Source organism: Hemiscyllium ocellatum, chromosome 20, assembly GCF_020745735.1.
Source record: "Hemiscyllium ocellatum isolate sHemOce1 chromosome 20, sHemOce1.pat.X.cur, whole genome shotgun sequence".
Lineage (NCBI taxonomy): Eukaryota > Metazoa > Chordata > Chondrichthyes > Orectolobiformes > Hemiscylliidae > Hemiscyllium > Hemiscyllium ocellatum.
Genome location: NC_083420.1, coordinates 56,622,825 through 56,645,176, shown reverse-complemented (window position 1 = coordinate 56,645,176; position 22,352 = coordinate 56,622,825). Strand labels below are relative to the sequence as shown.

The 22,352-nt window shown below is 41.1% G+C and overlaps 1 protein-coding gene across 3 annotated transcripts in view; it reads left to right on the top strand.

Annotated features, from left to right (window-relative positions):
• Positions 1-3,036: 3,036 nt before the first annotated feature.
• Positions 3,037-22,352, top strand: part of LOC132825532 (E3 ubiquitin-protein ligase MGRN1-like) — a 158,810-nt gene continuing 139,494 nt past the window's right edge. For all 3 annotated transcript variants that reach the window (XM_060840899.1, XM_060840897.1, XM_060840900.1), the window contains exon 1: positions 3,037-3,509. In XM_060840899.1, the coding sequence (XP_060696882.1) occupies positions 3,422-3,509 (88 nt within the window). In that variant the 5' untranslated portion in view covers positions 3,037-3,421. The remainder of the gene's footprint in view (positions 3,510-22,352) is intronic.

The window sequence follows — 22,352 nt, the reverse complement described above, 5'->3', positions numbered from 1 at the left end:
CCAGAACATGCAAACAACGAATCTCCTCAACCAATCAGATTTATTCACATAGATTGGGTTCCTCCTGACATGTCAGTATCAGTCACCTGAACAATCCCCTGCAGCACTTCTTCCGAGGTGATACTATCTCTCCATGTAATATCCAGGATCTTTCATGGGTGCCATTTGGATTTTGACTGAAAAATTGTGAAGTAAACATTGTAGGAAGTAAGAAGGAAGATTAAATTAGAACGGATGAATTCAATGTCACATTAGGTATCTAAATGGAAATAATAAGCTGGAAGAAAGATCAAATTAGAGAAAAAAAAGTTAATTATTAAAAAAGGTTTTTAAAACCTCTCTAACTGAAAACAAAGGATCATGCTTTCAACATTAATTTTCAAGATCAGAAAGGTCATTTGGCAGCAATGACCATATGCTTTTAAAATGCTACTTAAACTTGAAATGACTTAGTCATAGAGTCATAGAGTTGTACAGTATGGAAACAGACCCTTCGGTCCAACCTGTCCATGCCGACCAGATATCCCAACCCAATCTAGTCCCACCTGCCAGCACCCGGCCCATATCCCTCCAAACCCATCCAAATGCCTCTTAATGACTTGTACTAACATCACATGGCAACTTTAATTTATACATACCATGGAAATATCAGAGTTAATGCCATTCAGTATGTTTCAAAAGTGAGTCAAATCGTTAATTGTGGATTGGCATAATTTGGAGAGCAACCTTTGGATATTTGAATTTGACCAAGCAACTGCTCCTTGCCTAATGGCAACCTCACTACTACTACTGTCAACTGACCTGCTATTGCTAAGTTACCAGGCTGCTTACCTCCATTCCATTATTGAATATGCAGCATTTGTCAAATGAAATATTTGGAAGAGGAATATCTTCGGTTCCAGCCATAAACTCCATTCCCTAGCTATTGTCCCCATAAATGGATCTCCCTGGCCTCTGTCTAAGGCAGAGTTAGACTGTTCATAGACTCTGCTACATATTTGAAATAAACTTCTAATTACAAATCCATGCCATCCCTCAGACTTCCTTTTTCCACCTTGGTAAAATTGCCTAACCTCCACCAACATCAGCTCATTTGCTGAAATCTTCACCCACATCTTTATTACATTTGGATTTTTCCATTCCAACTGTTGCCTGACCTCTAACATTCTACCTTCAAATAAACTGGGAGTCATGTAAACCTTTCCTGCTCATATCCTTATATCAAACTCCACTTGTTCATCACCTCCGTGCTAGCTGATCCGACAGTAGCTCCCTATCAAATAACATCTCAATTTTAAAATTCTCATCCTTATTTTCAAGTTCACCTCTCTGCCTCTACGTTCCCTAACTCTGTAATCTCATCTAGTGCTCCAACCTTTCAATGTTTCTGCATGTATAAATTCTGCTCCACTGTTGATAATCATGTTGTACTGCATAGGTCTTCAGCTACAGAATTCCCACCCTCAACCTCTTTATCTTTGGAACCTATCTTTCCTCCTTAAAAATGCTCTTCAAAACATACCTCAATACCAAGACTTCTAGTTCCATTTATTATGGTGTTAAGCCACTTCACACATGCTGAGGTCATTTTATAAGAACTGCACCCTGTCCGGGAAAAATATTTTATGGTTCAACTGGATGCAAGTGTGAGATCAGGGAGGAAGGTACTCTGGATCTCTTCTGCAGTTTTGGCCATGTCCAGGTAAGTTGTGGAATTGTTGGGCCAAACGGCCTGTTTCCACACTGTAAGTAAACTTGGATGGGAATATACAACATTGAGACCTTCCATGATGATGGACACAGTGGGCATAAAATATTTACCTGATATAATAATATATAATAATGTTATTATTTAGTATCATTGTACATTTTAATTGCAACTTACTCAAGTTAATGTCTTACTAATGCCTTCTCCTAGACATATATCCGTGGCACAGTCATCTTTTATTTGTTTAATCAAATGAGGCATAAGTATTGTGGTAGAAAAGTATGTACCCAAAATGTTTTAATAGGAAAATGTTTGTCATACTATCTTACAACTTTTGATTGTTATTTAAATACAGTTCTCTTTAGTTAAGTTCCAAAATTCACAATCTAGTCTGCCCAAGGCATGACATAATATCAGTAAACAGGGCAAAATAATGAAAGCATAAACACTTCATTGATTAAAATCATGTCTCAAGAAAAAAAACTGTTTACAACAACCCTTAATGACTCAGCAAGTTGTTTCTAGGAGTGGCAGAGATGATATATGTGTCTCAGATCATTCCATGTGTTCATTCAGTGAATCCTGCTGGATGTGCTGCTATACTAAAGCTTGGCATACTGTCACCAAGACGCAGTGGGGAAAGACTTCCACTTCCTGAAGTTAAATGAGGGGTCTGTTCAGTTATCGGACCCTCCTAGTGCCTTAATGTATATAAACGTCGATTTTCCTGCTCCTCGGATGCTGCCTGAACTGCTCCAGCACCACTCTAATCCAGAATCTGGTTTCCAGCATCTGCAGCCCTTGTTTTTACTTTTGTGGGGATAGAGTCAATCCCCAATGCTTATTTGTTTCCCTGATATACTACTGTACAGAACTGAACTGTAAATGTATATAACCAAGAGGTTTTGTATGAACAAAGTAGATAGCTTGAAGAGAGTTGTCAAGCTCCTGTTATCCCTGAACCAGTTAATTTGCCCAGCAATCTGCTAAGGCTCAGTCACACACTAATAAAGGACAAAAGCTACGAGATGACCCGCACAGAATTATCACTGGAGGTGGAACACCGTTGGAGATGAGCAGACATTGTCTCATCCTGCACCTCCTGGACAGACAAGGAACAGGGACGGACAAGGGGGCAGGCCAGACAGGAACCGGAAGAGGGATGGTAATCCTCGCGGCGCCCGCCGGGTAATGGAGTCTTCCCCGGCTCTGCGCGCGTTCACCGTATGCAGAGAGGAACTACAATTCCCAGAACCGCCGAGCGATGTCTTCCTCCCTCCCCCCCGCACTTCCTGAGAGGAGACAGGGACTTCCGGCGGCGGCGGGGCGGGGAGGAGGAGGGGGGAAAGTTTGCGACCGTTCTGTGACGGAACAGAAAATGTTCCTGTTGTCGGTACCTTCCCCCCCAGCCCCTGGGAGGGTGAATTAGTCTTTGTTCGGCGTGAGATCGCGGAGCTTTGAGCTGTGGTCGGAGGAGTGCACCCTTTCCCGCCTCACCCCCCCACCCCCAAATAGTTGTTGTTCCTTGTGTTTGACTTGAAGGCTGGGGTTTACCAGAGGCAGGAGGGCCCGGGTCTCAGGGCCACTCTGAACCCGACCCGAGGGGAGGGGAGGGGGTGAGACTTCAAAGGCCGAGGGTTGAGGGGGGGGGTGGGGGGTGTTGTTGTTGTTGTTTATTCCGTATCCCCTGCGCCCGGGACGGTGTCACTGACCATGGGCTCGGTGCTCAGCCGGAGAATCGCAGGAGTCGAGGATATCGATATCCAGGCTAACTCGGCCTACAGATACCCACCGAAATCCGGTAAGGGAGAGTGACCCCGACCCCCTCCCCCTCGCGTATCGCAATCAGTTCTATATTTAAGTTTGTGTGTTTTAAGTTCGATTCTACTTGTAATTCTGCCCAGGAATTTCCAATGAGATGGTAAATATGTCCATCACGATCGGTAAGTGATACGGGGAGAGTAGGGGGGGGGGCAAGTGGCGTTGAAAGCCCATCAGAGCTGAAAAAATGTGTTGCTGGAAAAGCGCAGCAGGTCAGGCAAGGAGCAGGAGAATCGACGTTCCGGGCATCAGCCCGTGATTGAATGGCGGAGTAGACTCGATGGCCCGAATGGCCTTACTCCCACTCCTGTTTCTTATCGTCTTATGTCAGTTAATGTCTTTGTAAGAAATTGGTTGTTTGAGTGTTTACAATGTAGACGTAAGCCGCCAAGGTGGAAAGTGATGTGGGGGATGTGTATGGTTTTTACATTGATAAGAATGCAAAAGTGATTTTTTTTGTTTGAAAGTATGGAATTTGCAAACAACAGCAGAAATTGCTGGTTAGGTCTAGCAGTGTCTGTGAAGAGAAAGCAGAGTTAATGCTTTGGGTCCAGTGACCCTGCAGAACTTGAGATCTTCAGAACTCTAGCGAGTGCAATTCTTTGGTATTTTCTTATGTGGAACTTGTAAATGTTGATGTTCAGAGGGGTGTAAGTGTACTTTAAACAAGAATCACAAAGTTAGCCGGTGGGTAAAGCCAGCAATTAGGAAGGCATATGGTACGTTGCCCTTGATAAGGGGATTTGGTTGCAAAAACGATGTAACCAACTAGGTGCTGTCAAAGTGTTGTTTTGTATGCTTTGCAGACAGATCATACTACACCAGTACATCAGGGTAAGAGAAGAGATTGCAGAATACAATGTTACAGCTACTAAGAAGGTGCAGAGAGAGAGATCAGTGTTAACATTAAATCACATCAGATGGCCTCCTTCAAATTTCCCCTCAAATGTGGTCTTTGAAGCCCTTCAGTGCATCTCATCCACTTCTCGCACCTCTGCCCCTGTACCCCACCCCTCCAACCTCCACAAGGATAGAATCCTCCTGGTCCTCATCTTTCTTCCGACCAACCTCCGGATACATCGCATTATCCTCCACCATTTCCGCCACCTACAAACAGACCCAGCCACCAGAAATATATTTCTCTCCCCACCCCTATCTGCATTCTGTAAAGACCATCCCCTTCACGACACTCTTGTCAGTTCCACGCTTCCAACCAAACCATCCACCCTCCCATCCTGGCACCTTCCCCTGCCACTGCAGGAATTGTGAAACCTGTGCCCACATACTCCACCCTCCCCCAATATCTCCATCCAAGGCCCCAAAGGAGCATTCCACATCCATCAGAGATTTACCTGCACTTCCACACCCGTAATTTATTTATCTGTTGCTCCCAATGTGGTCTTCTCTACATTGGGGAGACAGGACGCCTACTTGCAGAACACTTCAGAGAACATCTCTGGGACACACGCATGAAGCCATCCCACTGCTCCTTGGTCGAACAATTTAACTACCCTTCCAGTTACTGAAGGGGTGCAGAGACCTAAATCCAAGAGTTTGAAGATGAGTTTGTTTGGAATTATGATGTTGAAGGTGGAGCTGTAGTGAATAAGTAGGAGCCTGACATTGCTATACTTGTCCAGATGTTCCAGGGATGTTGTAGGGCCAGGGAGATAGTGTGAGCCCATGAACCTGTTGTACCAGTAGGCGAATTGCAAGGGTCAAGGCAGTCTGGGAAGCTGGAATTGATGTGAGCCATGACCAACTTCCCAAGGCATTTCATAATTATGGATGTCAGAGACACCAAGTGAGAGTCATTGAGGCATGCTGCATGATTTTTCTTTGGCACTGGAATGATGGTGTCTTCTTTAAATAGGTGGGGACTTCATATCCTAGTAAGGAGAAGTTAAAAATGTCAGCGAATATTCCTGCCAGCTGGTCCACACAGGATCAGAGTGCACGACTGACTACCCCATCCAGGCCGGTTGTTTTCTGTGCGTTCATCCTTCAGAAGGCCAGTCTAATGTCTGTGACATTTACTGAGGGTTCAGTTGCATCCGAGGCTAGTGAGGCAGGTGGCATCATTTCATTGACTTGCACAAAGTGAGCATAGAATGTATTGACCTAATCGGGTAGGGATGTACTGTTCACCGTGATTCTGTTTGACCACTTTGTAGCCCGTCATGTCATGCAAGCCTTGCCATAAGCGACAGGTGGTTAGTCTGGGTCTCGAGCTTAGTTTGGTATTGCCTGTTGGCACCCCCGATGGCCTTATGAAGGTCATAACTGGATTTCCTGTATGGGTCAAGCTTGTCTAACCTGAAAATCTCAGACCTGACTTCAGCGGAGAGTGGATCTCCTAGTGCATCCATAGTTTCTGTTTGGACAACGTTCTGCTTAACTCCGGTACACGATCATCATACACGTTTACTGATGAAGTCTGTAACTGTAGTGGCATACTTACTTAGATTGGCTGCTGATTTCTTGAATGTGGACCAATCCACTGACTCTAAGCAATCATTTAGAAACCCTTCAGTTTCCTCAGACCAGCACTGCACTACTTTCTGTCTTGGGAACTAATGCTTCAATTTCTGCTGTAAGCTGAAGGAGGAACAGTGTTGTGATCTGATTCTCCAAAATGTAGAAGGGGATTGGACCGTAGGCATGTTTTGTGGTCTTGTAGCAGTAGTCAAGAATGCTTAGACCTCTGGTGGGACAGGGAATGTGTTGGTGGAACTTCCTTGAGTTTGAGCTGTTGATTACTTCTAATACTCTGCTTTTATTTCTGATTTTGCAGCATTTTGCTTTTATCCTGGAAGGCAGTGTACAGTTTTGGTCCCCCTCTTTAAGGAAGAGTGTACTTGAATTGAAATGGTAGTGTGAAGGTTTACTAGATTGGTTTAATGGATGTGATAATCCTCTGATGAGATGCTGGATATATTAGACCTTTTAGTCTGGAATTTAGAGGAATGAGTGATATTCTTATCGAAAAACGTGTGATTTTGAATGGGTTTGATAGGGTAAACACTGAGAGAACACAAATCAAATCTGGTTCGGTCTGGTAATTTGAAAAGGCCAGAGCAACTCTGGCCTGATAATACCTGTAGAGAGAAAAGCAAAACAAGCTAACTTTTCAGGTGTGTGACCTTTTTGTGAGGTTGTTTTCCCCCTGGTTGGGCACAAAGGTGTACAGTCTCTGGATAAGGGCCAATTGTTTATAGCCGAGGCGAGAAATTTCTTTATTCAAATTGTTCTGAATCTTTGAAATTGTGCACCTGAGGGTTATTGATCCTCTGTTGTTAAGCGTATTTAAAGGTGAGAAGAGTTCAAGAATTTTGGGGAGCAGTCCAGGAAGCAATAATTGAGGTAGACCATTCATCATTTTACTAAATGGTGGAGCAGGTTTGATGGACCTTATGGCCTAGTTCCTCTATTACTTTTGTACTCGTGAATTATTCATGGTTTATTTTGGATTGTCTCAGATGGGATTGATATCAAAGTTTCGCTGCAATATTTCCTGATGTTGCTTGCTGTACTGTATTACTGATCACATGTTTTTGTTTCTGGCAATTGATCTCCGATATGTTTGCGCATAGTTAAATTTTACAATATTTTGTAGGGCAAAATTCTATCATTTTAACCAATTCAGATTATTGAAATTATTGCCTTTGAGTCAGTGTAAAATAGTACAGAATGATGACTTGATTTATTCACAATCCTGGTAGCAATTTTTGAAGGTGCTGAAGATGTCTTTTGTCTGATGTAATCTATACAAAGTGATGGCCTTGTAATTAAACGGTAACTCTTCGAGATTTTTTTTTTGTATTTGTGCAGAAAATGTAGTCAAATTCAAAAATGATGTCTATATATTGTTATTCAAATCCATTAATACTATATGAGTGGAAGAAAGCGTGCGTATCACGTTTAGTAATATGTAAAAATTACTGCAAGAGTTAATATGATTTTGATGAAGCAAAAAAAAGATTTCAGTGTGGTAATGGATAGTTTATAGCCATTTGACCCCATCTTCATAATTTAGGCCCTCTTTGTTTAAGAGGACTTCCATTCAACTGTAAAGTAAGTGTTGCCTCAGCACATTGTGCACTGAATTAGTTGTGCATGTTTTTCTTCAGTCTCTCTCATTCTGATACTCTCTTGATTAACCATACATCCTCCCCAAGCAACAGCTCATTTCAAACAATGTCTTGTCAAATATTGTGTTAGATCTGGCATATCTGTTTATAAGGATGCTAGATGCTGCCATGGTGCTTCAAGTACAACATTTTGTTCTCATGTTTTAACTCCTTTCTATTTCTGGGGCCCTTCTCTGCCTCAGTAACCTTTTGTTCCCAACCAGTATTCCTGTTGTCTGACTCCAGTGTCCTTCACGCCTCCTTTCCTCCTCTTCCCCGCCACCCCCCCCCCCCCCCCCCAAGCCGTTAGCCGTTCAGTCAGGACTTCCCGCTTTAATCAGTCTCTAGTGCTTCATACCAAAAGACATGTTTTGAGGCTAATTTTACCTATGTGCCATTGTGACTGAATATGAATCACTTCCTTTAAAAGATCAGAATTGATTAATGGAAATTAGTCATAGTACCTGTAAAACAAAACTGTACCCGCAGAATACACAAACAACTTTTATTGGGACTGTACATCTTAAATTGTTTTAAGGGCAAAATGTTGCCGTTGATGTTGCAAGTTTGCACGATATCTAAATAGGAATTTGTGAACTAATTTACTTTCAGTTTTGGACAAGTCCTAGCAAGGGAAAATAAGGTTCCAGGTGTCCGATTACTAGGTTGATACCCACCAGGATATCTGTACCTAGACGTGGGATGATGAGCCCCCCCCCCCCCCCCCCCCTCACATCTGGCTGTGTTTCTTCGAAGGTTTAAGTCAAATAACCTGTTCTTGTGATGGCTATTTGCTATGGAAATAACCTACAGTACAATCTGTTGGTTGTAGAAGGCGGTGGCAGTAATAATTTGTCATACATAGAATACAGTAAGAGTACTTGTTCTGGGTAAGAGGTCGTGTCCATTTGTTCAAGCAAAAGTAAGCAATTCAGTGATATTTTTCAAACAAGCACAGGGGGCTGTGTTTACATTAGGTCCTACATTACCAGGAAGTTTACATTAAATGTTTGTAGTCCCTTTCCTATGTGTTTATCTTAAGAACAATGTCTACATTTCAGAACTCCTTCACAATGCATTATCCTTCAGGAAATGGCCAGTGAAATTATTATAATCTTTATAATCAAACATCTTGCCTATGTCTGGCAAACTTGAAAAATATCACAATGCAAACACAAAACATGGCAGTTCCTGGAAATTTGGAACAAAAATAACAAAGTACTCGGATAACTGTGACTGAAAGACCTGAAATCTTAATCTTTTTGCGTCTTCACAGATGCTACTTGACCTGAGAATTTCCAGGATTTTCTGATTTTATTATCAAAAATTTAACATATTCACTTGAACCTGATTGGTCGAACTATTCTTGATAAGGAAAATAAATCACAATTGGGCAAATTAAATCTGCCATAACCAGGTAATAGGAGACAATCATATGCTTACCAATAGAACAGCTGTTAAAAAGTGGAGCTGATGATACCAATCTCTGCTTTAATCAGTAACTCAAGGGCAAAATGTTAAAAATAAGGTTAAATAGTATGTTAAAAAAAATCCAAACATAATCACCTCAAAACTGATAAACATTGCCATAGAGTTGCTTTGTGCTCAAGACCTACCCAGTGGTTTGTGTTATGCTGTGAGATCTTATCCTGAGCTCAGAGTCATACTACCTATACAGCTGTTTGAATTCAGTTTCCCTGGCTGCAAACCGCCCACCCCTTAACCCCATACTTTGCAGAAGTGGATTGCTGCTGTTTGGCTTTCAACCACTACACCTACCCATGCATAAATATTCATTTTCATCTGTGGAATTTTTGTTTTCTACTTGTCCTTCTCTTGCATTTCTTACTGTTTCATTTTTTTTAAAACTTACGTTGTGGAGTTCGCTCTAAAGGAGAAAGGAGTGTGCTTGCCTTTATGTTTTTTTTTGGATTGGGTCCATTTTTGAGCTGCAGCATTCACCTTTTAGAAGAATATCAGAGCTAGTGGATTATCACTTCCACCTCTGGGTGTTGGGGGTTGGCAGGGGGGGGGGGGGGGGGGGGGGGGTGGATTATGTGGAGATGCATCGATTTATTTTTCTTTAAAAATAGATTGAGATTACCAAAGAAGCCTTTCATTCAGCTCAAGGTAAGAAATACCATAAGAGTTGCTGATGTACTGTAAAATTAATGAAATGTGTTATATATATTTTAGAAACCTGATTATCTTAAAGGTGAATAATAAAATATTTATTTTTATCTACCTTCTGTTCTCTTTAGTTTCCTTCACTCTTCAAATTCTATGTTATAGTTGTATTTTTATTGTTTTTCTTTTCTTCTGCTTACCTTAACTTAAACCTATGCAGCACCTTACTGCATGCCTGAGGAATAACCCAAAGCACATTGTTTCTTTAATCAGTCTTTAGGAAGTAATTGTTGCTGGTAAAGCTGCATTGTTGTTCACCATTGATTGATTGCTTTGAGAAGGGAGGGCAAATGTTCATGAGTTGCTGCAATCCATGTGATAAAGGTTTCTAGGGAATTCCAGGAATAGGACCCAGTGACATTGAAAGAATGGTAATATATGGCCAAGTCAGGTTGGTGTGTGACTTGGAGGAAACTTGGAGGGGATGGTAAGCCTGTGTACCTGATGCCCTCCAAGGGACTGAGACTACAACTTGCATCTGTTGAAGAAATCTGGGCAGCTGTCTGCAGTGCCTCTCGCACATATTTCACTGTCTAGCCAGTGATGAAGCATGTTTTTGCTCCTGGAATCAGTACCAATAAAGTGAATTGTGTTGGTCTGGATGGAGTTACCTTTCTGCGTGTTGCTGTGATATAAGATGTAGAAACAGAAGTAGACCATTCAGGTTATTGAGTCTTGCTTTGAATTCAATGAGATTATGGCTGATCTGATAATCCTCAACTCCACTTTCCTGCCTTTTCCCTATTAGAGGTGCTGTAGGTTTTTACCACCCAGCAAGAGCTGCTGAGTCCCCTTATCCCTTGATTCTCTTAATGATTAAAAATCCGTCTGTCTTGGCTTTGAATATACCTAATGACACAGACTCCACAGCCCTCTGTAGTAAACAACTCCACAGACTCACTTCCCTCTGAGAAAATAAATTACTCCTCATCCAGGTATTAAATGTGCAATCCCTTAAATGAAGAATTTCTTCTCTCACAGGACAGTGATTCTACAGATAGAAGTACATTACTGCGGATGCTGGAATCTGAAACCAAAAGAGAAAATGTTGGAAAATCTCAGCAGGTCTGGCAGCATCTGTAAGGAGAGAACAGAGCTGACGTTTCGAGTCTAACTGACCCTTTGTCAATAAGAGGAGGCCTTATTGAAACATAACATTGTTAGGGGGCTTGACAAGGTAGAAGCAGAAAAATTGTTTCTCCTTTTGGGAGAGTCGAGGACCAAAGAGCATATTCAGGGTAAAATTTGTCTGTATAAGACAGATGAGAATTTTTTCTGAAGGTAGTGAACCTATGGAATTCTTTACTGCAAAGGGCAGTTGAGGCTTGATAATTTAGTATATTGAAGGTTGAGATAGACTGATTTCTGATCATTAAGAGAATCCAGGATTATGGGAATATAGCAGGAAATTAGAGTTGAGGATTATTAGATGAACCATGGTTAATTTAATAGTGGGGTAAACTTAACAAGCTAAGTGGCTGACTTCTGCTATATTTTGGGTTTAACCCATCATTATCTTTTGGAAACAGCGACTTTGTTTTCAGCTAGATTTTAATCAAAAGGGTTTTTCCAGTCAATCCAAGTATGATGTCTTAGCATAAAGTGTGAGATCAGGATTTGTTTTCTCTAATTAGCATTTCAGGTTGTTGATCTTTCATGATAAAGATCTGATGAAAAAAAAATCATCTACCTGCAATGTTGAGTCTGTTTGAGTATTTCTATCACTTTCTGTTTTTATTTAATTTCCAATGTTTTGCCTCTACTCAGGTTTTTGTCACCCGATGTCGGTAAAGTATTCCATGATGTGAAAAGTGGAGGAGAATCTAACCCTTGCATAGAGATCAGGTTTAATAACAAATGTTTCTGATTAGGTGGAAAGTGAATAAAATAGAAAATGAGGATAATTTCCTTCCTTGATGGGGCTACAGGCTTTTGAAGTTGTCGAACCAATGTTGATGGTGCAACCCCACTGTTAAGGAATTACGCAAAGTTAAGGAGATTCTGGATTCGTATTCTGTCATGACTAAGAAACCAATTCATTGAGTTTTTATTCTGTTAAAAAGAAGCAGTTGCATGAGTGTGGGCTTGTTCCGTTTGCATTGTTGTTGGTTTATTGTAATATTTTAAAAAACTATTTTTCAATTAAAATATTTTAAAAATGAAGCAGTTGCTCAGTGAAACTGTTGGAGATTATATTTTTGAATCTTTCATCACCATACGTTTGGCACAGATTTATAAATTGACATTAGATGCATGTTTACGAGAGCCTAAGGAGCAATAAAAATACAAACCCAGCTTTTCAGTAAAGCCAGAGTGCTGCTATAGAAGGAAGCCTGCAATAAGGTCACAGTAATGGAAATAGCAAAAGTATATGGTTCCAAATTGGAAGAGAGTCCTTTCCCTGAACCTGTTGGAGAAGTTCACTGAATTTAAGTGGGATCCAAGCCACAGAAACAGTGTTTAGTGTTGAGGTAAGAAATCTAGATGCTACTTTTGTCATGATAGCCAGCAACTGTTTAAATGCCTCATTTTCAGTCAAGTACTGTACCTATTGGAACGTCAGTAATGTCTGGATGGCATGTAGGAGTAGAGGAAACAATCATACTCTAGATCACAACCATGAACCAGAGCAAGGTTGTGGTAGATTTAAAGTTTATTTGGGACCCTGGAAATTCTAGATTGTGCATATAGGTATGATAGACCTGGACAATCAAGCCAGATTGAGAGTTGCACCTAAAGTCGAGAAAACCAACAAATGGGTGATGACAGGGATAGGATTGAAGATATGGTTCAAGCATCATATAGCAATGAAAGTCTGAAATTTGTGACTTCAATTTTGTCATCAATTTAGCTGTAGCTGTGTCTATTATCTTGGACATGATTTGGAGATGTCGGTGTTGGACTGGGGTGTACAAAGTTAAAAATCACACAACACCAGGTTATAGTCCAACAGGTTTAATTGGAAGCACGCTAGCTTTAGGAGCGACGCTCCTTCATCAGGTGATAGTGTTTGATCGAGCCGTCCACAATCACCTGATGGAGTGTCGCTCCGAAAGCTAGTGTGCTTCCAATTAGACCTGTTGGACTATAACCTGGTGTTGTGTGATTTTTAACTATTATCTTGGAAAGAGAGTAGTGCTGACTAGTTATATCAAAAGAGTATTCTGATGACAGGTAAAGTTAATGTTAAAATGTCTCATTAATACAGTATCAATGGCAAGTAATAGGGGTGGAGGGAATAAAGCCTTGATGTTGAGGAATTGGCTTTAGAAGACATGATGAAACTGGACTGAATTATTCACAGTAAAGATCAGCAAGAGTGCTGTGATATTGAAAAAGTGCTAAGAGGGCACAAAGTATCTTTGAGCAAGGAGGATCGAGATGATTTTTTTGATGTTTTGCAAGGTTTGGCTAATGTCTTGTCCATAGTTAGAAAATAAGCAAGAAGTGAAAGGAGATATGAATAGAGCCCCAGCGTGAGATATGATCCAACCAAGGTTTTTTTGCATACCACAGTCAAAGCCAAGAAAATAATGGGGAGTGTGTACATCTAAATTTCTTTGAAGTGGAATGGAAAATGAACTTTATTTTGTTAAATAAAACACAAAGAACTGAGGATACTGTAAATCAGAAGCAAAAAATAGAAATTGCTGGAAAAGCTCAGCTGGTCTGGCAGCATCTGTGGCTAGACATCAGGGTTAGCATTTCAAGTGGAGTCAAGATTAGACTGGTGCTGGAAAAACACAGCAGGTCAGGCAGTGCCCAAGGAGTGGGAAAATTGACATTTCGGGCAAAAGCCCTTCATTTCAGGTGGAGTGACCCTTCCTTTAGAATTGATGGTAAGTAGGAAAATGTCAGTTTATACAGAAGATAGGGTGGGGAAAGAGGTAAGGAGTAAACAATAGGCGGGGATACAGCCCCAAAGAGAGAGAACAACAGTTCGATAGACAAAGGATCGGATGACAATCTCGTTCAGTGAGTGAACAGTTGTTAATGGGGACTGTTAGTGGCTAACAAAAGGTTGTGTGTAATAGCAGACTATATGATAACAAGGCCTGGTGTGTGGGGGTTGGGGTAAGGACATGGAAGAGCTCAAGCACTTATTCTTGTCTAAAGCAGGTGGATAACTATTATGTCTGTCTAATACAGGTATGAAAACTGGTGAGGTTTTGAGGGGTTGGTGTGCAATTGATGGGACATCTGGTAGAAATGATTAGATTAGATTAGATTACTTACAGTGTGGAAACAGGCCCTTCGGCCCAACAAGTCCACACTGACCCGCCGAAGCGCAACCCACCCAGTCCCATTCCCCTACATTTACCCCTTCACCTAACACTATGGGCAATTTAGCATGGTCAATTCACCTGACCTGCACATTTTTGGATTGTGGGAGGAAACCGGAGCACCCGGAGGAAACCCACGCAGACACGGCGAGAATGTGCAAACTCCACACACAGACGCCTGAGGTGGGAATTGAACCTGGGCCTCTAGTGCTGTGAGGCAGCAGTGCTAACCACTGTGCCACCAATATGAAAAGTGCTGTAGAAATGCTAGCCATGCTTTCTTTTCTCAGCAGCCTGGGGTATTTCAAATTATTTGATTGTATCTTTGGAATCTTGGAGACCATATGTTCCCTGTATATTTGGTGAAGGTCAAAGTAAACGTTCCTTTTTGTGGCTTAAAAGTAAAATTGAGATATTTTGAGAATAGTCAATAGTTGCAGAGCTTGCTGATATGTTTCAAAATAGTACTTGGCAATTAAGCTAAATTAGAACGAGTGGTACTGAGCATATTTTTCCTAGTGTGGTATCAGTGGAGTAGAACATTCGGACAGTCTGTGAATAGGAAAGGTTTAGATGGATATGGGCCAAATGCAGGCAAATGGCATTACTTTAGTTTGGGAAACTTGGTCAGCATGAATGAGTTGACCAAAGGGTCTGTTTCTGTACTGTATGACTCGACGACTCTAATTGAATGTTTGCAGCTGTGTTGTAGGAGGTTCCACGCACACTGTTTGCCTCGCTGCTGCCTTTTTGTTCTGTTCTGGTTCACTCTGTATTGGGCCAGTATTTTCTGTAGTAAGCAAAAGCATGGCAATTCATTATGTTCCACTGTATGCATTGAATTTCCCTGATGTTACATACTGGAAATTGTTGCAAGTTAGATGTGCAAACTTCATGGTGATTGCTATGGGTATCTAATACTTATGAACCGGTTGAAAGGAATATCGAGAAATTTTTTGAAGAGGAGTCTCTTTTTCAATTAATCAGCTAAGTGATTGATTTTATTTAAATTTATATTGAACATCTAAAACTTTTTTTTTCCATACTAATATTATTTTCTCCTCAATGTTTCTGTTATTCTGTGGGTTACTTCCAGAAGCATCCAACTGGGTGACCCTCCAACTCTAAGTATTTTAAGGTTATGGATAACCCAGCTCTATTATGGACCTCACAGCTTTCCTGCTCAGTCCCTACAAAATCAGAAAAAACCTTTAGTTTGCTACTGATTTAAAGCTCCTGGTAAATTCCTTATCATGTTTATTAAAGCTGTTTCCAGATTCCAACAGCGATTACCTGTTTGCGAGAGAAAACACATTGAAACAAACCCCAAAACAAAAATTCCAAATTATTGCACTTGGGTAAAAATCATACTTTATCAAAGGCTTTTTGAGATTTTCTCAAGCTACCTTTTTGATTTTGTTCATTTTTACAAACTTCTTTTATTAGGTGGTGCAATTGCATTGCCTTTACGTTTGTGTTGGATTAATTTCAAGTTTTCTGCTCTAGTCTTGAGAGCAGAAGTTTCAAATAGGGTGAGCTGCTATGTAGCCTATCTCAAATTTGAGGACTAGACATATCATAACAGCATGTTAACCTTGTTTCATTGAAGATTAAAATGAAACTAATTTTGCAAAGTAATGCCTTTGTTAACTTATATGGAGTGATTCAACTGAATGTCTGAAAAGTGTCAATTCATTGCCGACAGTGTCCAGTTTACAGTAATAAACCAAGTACTGTTTTGTCTCCAATTCCTGCTATTGAATGAAATGAAACAGAACATTGCTAATTCTCCCTTCACTTTTCATAACCTCCCTTGACAAGCTTCTATCTGTTGACTGCTGCCCTTGTTCTTGCTCCACTGGTTCTGCATCTGACCTCATTTCAGGTTTTCTACCTGTCTCCATTCTGGCCTTTTGTTGTTTTCATCCCAGGCCTTTCTCCTACCCAAACCCAAAGTGTGCCAAACTTTTGTGCCCTAGGGTAGTGTTTCAGCTCCACCAGTGACAGGTTCCCTACTTCTTGCCCTTGGTGCTTCTCTGTTCATTGGTTCAGTTACTGAAGGGACAACAAGGAGCAGGGAACATTGGGAGAACTGGAACAAAACTCGGCTTATCTTTTATGATTTCTTGCCATGCATTCGGAGCTGCGACCACATGACAATAGACCCTGAGTCGAAGGAAGCACAAAGAATAATAAGTAAACCTTTGGAATGAGCGCATTGTTTTCCGATTTGCGTTGACTGCATTTATTTCATGCAAGTCTGGCAGTCAGACAGAATTGAAGCATTCTTTGGACTGACAGCAAAGTAGAAGATTGAGATTTGTGTTGCCTAAGTGCGTGGAAACTGACTCCAGTCCTTAGACATCGAGTGCTAATGTGTCGAAGAGATGGAGACTAAGGTGGATCACTGGGAGCTGTGGTAGTACCAGTGCCAGATTAAAAGAGAAGTCAAATATATCCAAAATGCTTTATGTAATAAAAGTTAATGGCTCAGATCTTCCAATCATGATCAGAAATATTATTTCTAATATTGAAACCTCGCCCCCTTTCTCACAATAGTTCCTGCCCTATTCAAGATTTAAATATGCTGAAACTACAGATTGTTGATGAAAGAACACGTGAGTGAGATTGGGAGGAGGATGCCAAGTGGGTGATGGGATGCAGCGGTGGGACAAACCAGGTAAGTGGATGGCTAGGCTGCCAGGTGGTAGAAAAGGTAGAGTGCGAGGTAAGTGAATAAGAGCTTGGGTTGAGGCAGATTTGGGGGTTATCAGGTGGATTTGGGCCGTTGGGTTCAGGTCGAGTCATGGGAGTTGGGTTAGTGGGCAGACAGAAAGATGCACGCTGGAATGTGTCTGTTGGGACTCCTGTTTCAGTGCAGTAGCAGGGTAGAAATCTGGTGAGACTCAAATAAATATTATGGAGTTACTACAATTGTTACGGATATATTATAAAGAAATATAATAATATAGTTAAATTATGACAGAATTTCAATCACAAAGTGCTGTTTGTCAAAAGTAGTGTTATGTTTGTCAAGTCAGTCCACACTATAAAATAGTGCACAATTTTCCAGCAGCGTCCTCCATTGTATGCTTGATCTTACTTTCTTGTATACTTTCTCACTCCCATCAGCCAGTCTGAGATCATCTAGCTCCAAAATAATACCAAATAATGCTGGATATACCAGAAATTTGGTAAATCTACTTCAAACAATAAGAACTATGAATCTAACCCCTTCCTACTGAGCAGCTTTCTGGATAAAGTGTGTGCCAGTTGGGGAATGCCATTGCTATTGTGAGCTTTTGAAAAATGCTTGCCTACTCTCTTTGTAAAATTTACATGCCAATTAACACTGGAATCTCAAGGACAAGAGATGTAATGGGTTGCTGAATTGGTTTCAATGCTACAGCATAAGGAATTTTAATATGCTGCAGTTTAATAATTAACGTGGAAATTTTCAGTAACAGCTGACGAAAAATCACCATTGAAAAATACAAACTGGTAAAAACTGGTGTAGAGGTTTGACAAGCGTTTGACTCCTCCTCAGAAGCCACTGTTTGCCCTACTGATCTAAAACCAGTCCCGACAGTTATGTGGTGTGAGTTGATTCAAATTGTAATACCTTTTACACTTGAAGATGGGTGATTGTGTGTCAAATGGGATGGAGAAGCATACTGGAGGTAAGATTCTAGATTCTCTCATTCTAGATTAGAGAGAAAATTGCAGAAGCTAGAATCCAAAATAGACAGGCAGGAGGCTGGAGTCACACAACAAGCCAGGCAGCATCAGGAAGCACAGAATTCAACTTTTCGGGTGTAACCCTTCTTCAGAACTGGGAATGGGTTTAGGGAGAGCTGCAGGTAGAGGAGCTGGCCGGTGCTGGGTGGTGAAGTGGAGATAGGTGAAGACAGGTAGGGTACAACGTGGTTGGTCAATGGGAGGAATGAATCTGGTCAGTGGCAGGAAACAGTGGAAGGGAGGGGCTGGGAAGGGAGTCGGGGGATGGGGAAGGAGGTTATTTTAAATTAGAGAATTGTGTTGAGTCCTCAGGGCTGTAGGATGCCCAAGCGGAAGATGAGGTGTTGTTCCTCCAATAAGATCCGTGGTTTGTTTTGGCAATGGAAGAGGCCAAGGTTGATCATGTCGGAAAGGGAATGTTTGGGGGGGACTTGAATTGAACGGTGAATAGTAGGTCCAGTAGGCCCCTGCGCACCTGGTCCGGTTGTGATGCTCAGTGGACCATTCCCGAAGTTTATGTTTGCTGAGCGTCGCAGCCGGGTCTGCAAGGAGCAACTGGATGTCCCAGTCACCGCCCATTTCAAGTCTCCCAACCATTCCCTTTCCGACATGACCAACCTTGGCCTCCTCCATTGCCAAAACAAACCACAGCTCCTTTTGGAGGAACAACACCTCTTCCGTCTGAGCACCCTATAGGCTGGAGGACTCAACACTGAGTTCTCCAGTTTCAAATAATCTCCCTCCCCATCTGCTGACTCCCTTCCCAGCCCATCCTTCTCCCTTCCACTGTTCCCTGCCACCGACCGGATTCGTTCCTCCCATTGACCAATCAGGTCATACCCTCTGCCTGTCTTCACTTATGCCCACTTCACTACCCTGCGCCCGCTGCCTTTATCTGCAGCTCCCCCTACACCCCCCCCCCTCCCCCCCCCAGTCTTGAAGAAGGGTTACACCCAAAATGTCTATAATACCATTTTGTCTGCACTTTATTGTTCAGTTAGATGCTGATTCAGTGAACTTATGCCCCTGAAAGAATAAGTTGTTACAGTGCAGAAAGAGGCTAGTCATCTTGTGCATGTTTCACTCTAAAGCATAACTGTATTTAAAAGTATGGACTTGAAATCCATTTCTGTGAGAGCTTTAGTTTGGGGAGCCATGCTCCATAACGCTCGCCCTACTGATTACTAGCTTCCCATTTTCATGCAACTAATTCACACCCAATTAACTATTTATATATTCATCACCTGTTCCCTCATACCATAGGCCTCATACATTCCTTCAGACTGTATTAGAAGGTAAGATTCCCCATTTTGCTTTCAGATAAAATTTGTCTACAATAATCAAAATGTTCAGACAGATTAACATGCAAAATAAAGTTCCAAACGTCTTTTTTTCTATTTAGCTATTTCAATTTGGAGATCTCTTTTCTCCAGCATTTGTTTTAAAACTGCGATATTGATCCTCTATCTTGTTTTCAATCACACATGTTGCGTTTATCTTATCCCATGGTGATATAATATTGGTAAAGCACTCCTTTATAGAATTTAAAAAAATTAAGTACCATATCTACCATCTCACCAAGAGTGGAAGTCTCTATCACTAAAGATACTTTTATAACTTCTGGTCTTTTTAGCTGCCCATGCTAAAGGGCAACATTCACCTCCCTTTCCCACCATTCAAATTATAAGTCCTGCGTTCTTGGAAACCCATCATCAAGATTTGCATCAGATGCATAATTGAAAACAAGTTTTATGTTAGCATCTCACAGACATTTCATATACAGTGCACTGTGTTTTATTTCTCGCAATGATCTCTCTGTTTTTTGGAATAATATCTTCCACTTTGGGATTTTTCATAGTCATACTTCACTTTAATACTTCAAACTGGCACTTACCATTTTGGAAGCCTTTCTGTGCAGACCAACTTTGACTATAAGCAACGAGGCTAACATTTTACAAAAAATTGCTTAAGCAAAATGGCACTTGATCCATTCTGCTGATTCTTAATCCGATGTAGTTAAAAGCCCCAGAAGCCTGACTTCCAATTTTAAATTTGGCCTTAAGCCCATTTATGACTCTGTTTTTAAATTAGCTGCTCCCTTCCCTCAAAAAAAATTTACATGCATCCTAAATCTGCCTGAAAGCTCCTCCATGTGATGTCAGTAAAAATTGACAAAGCCTGCTTTAATCTGAAGACACCCAAAGTCTATTAAGATAGAGAAATACCAAAATCAGCCTGCGCACCCTTTATTTTTAGCGGTTTTGTTGTCTCTTTGAGGGCAAAGAGGCACCTTCTTCTTAAGCTGACCTCCCTTCAGAAATGCAACTTTCATATCAATTGATCTGATATCCTCAAGCATCTGTTGCGAACAAAGCCATAAGTTTTCAAAATAGATTCACTTGCAGTTGATGAGTCTGCTCTCCTGTCTTGATCTCTCAATTTTGTTTTCTTCTAATCCTTTGCCGCTAGCCTTGTCTCAGATTGAAGTTCCGTCACGGACACCTTTTTGGTACATATTCAGTGATGTGATAGGGATGGTTATTGGCTTTGTGGCACTTCTGTATACACCCAAACTCTTGAAATCTGCCCTTTTTTCATACTCTGGTGCCGTGCAGTGAGTTAAATAGCAGCAAGGATTGTGAATTTCCAGATGAAGATTTCTGCAGTCTCGAATGCACCTACCGAATTCTGTTCAATATTACTGTCCTCAGACTTTCAAAATTTGTCAAAGTCTGACCATGCTTCATAAGCAGTCAGTAGATCATCATGTTGATAATTGTATCCACAATGTTAACATCTATGTCCAAATATCAGGTTTCAATTCCAAAAAAAACTTCATTTGTGTCTTGCTTGTGTATGATAACAAATGTGCGAAGGCTGTATGCTGCTTTCTCTTTCATAAATAAATAAGTTAGGCCAATGTTGTAACATTTTTCTTTCACAAGCATTAAGCACATTTTCAGAAAACTGGGGCGAGTAATCATACCCCAGACTTCGTCAGACGTCTGCCATTGTTGCATTCCAAAAGAAAGCTATCTGAACCAATTTTAGGTTTGCTGTTCTATGAAGAGTGTGAGCTTTATTTCCATTAGCGGCATTCCATTTAAAACTCAGCAAGCTGATTACTATCTACCCATCTTTATCCAAATAATTTATGAATTATTTAAATTTTTTAAACCTAACCTGTTTTCCTAATTAACCTGTTCAGAGGTGTTTTGCAGCTCTGGAGCAGGAGGGACTGGTACGTGGGTCTCTTGGTTTCGGGGTAGGGGCACTACCTCTGTGCCAAAAAAGGGCCCCCAATAATTCACCCTTTTTTTAAACCTATTTTTAATCTACCCATTCAGAGATGTTGTTATCTCTGGACCAGGTGAACCTGGGCCTCCTGGCCTAGGGGTAAGGATGCTACCACTGCTCCAGAAGCTGGCCTCAAGCGCACATTACACAGATAATGAGGGAGCCAGATTTAGTTTTAATAAAATTTCACCTGTCCCTTGATCCATTAAATCTCGGGCATTCTTTCAGCTCACATTAGATGAGAACATTGCGTCAATAACCCCTCTCCAAATGAATGTTGCACCCAGTGCCGTTCTTCCGCCTTCTTCCCATAAGCTTGCACATTCTGCCTTTGCAGATGAACATTTCACTGCTTCTTGAATAAACGACCCTCTACTGTACTCAGGGAATGCATTCTTAACCACATTGCATGAAAAGACTTTTCTTGCTTTTATTTGAAATCTGTCTTCCCATTTTCAATCTTTCTATTAGTGGAGACAGAATAGATACAGTAAGACTGTCTAACACCTTTTTATGTCTCTAACAAATCTATCACCAAAATCTAATTTGCATCAAAGTGAGTCAATGCTGGCAGTCCCTATTATCTTTGTTAGTAGTTAATTTAATCAACTTGTTCAGAGATGTTACTACACACCTCTGGGACAGGTGAGAATTAAACCAAGACCAGGTCAAGAGATAGGGACACTCCATTGTACCTCAAGAGCTGCCCTCAGATGTTGGTAAGTTTGAATCTGTTTGCCCTGCATCATTGGTAATCATTATAGAAAACATTGAGCTTATTCACACCCAATCTCCCTTCTGAAGCTTTAGAGGGTACTCTGGTAATGATTTTCTCAGAAAGTGTCTGTTATTTTTAAATTTTGCACAACGTGTTCCAGAGGGAAGTGCCTTGCTCCAGAGTTACAGCTCTCTGTGATGAAACTTCCCATTTTGAAGAAGTTTACATCATGTCATTAGTTGGCTAAGACCGTATTGTAATGGTATACTGCAACAGCAGAAAGGCATGTGAAGGGTTCCAGTATGAGTTGGGGGCGTGGCTGGTGGTATATATGGGAGGGATGAATTGAGAATGTGGTGACATAGAAAGAGGGATGAATGGGAGATGGGATGGAAATGATAAGATTGATGAAAGGAAAGTGAACAGAATGGAATAAGGACTGGCATCTCAACATTCTAAGGAATAGAAGT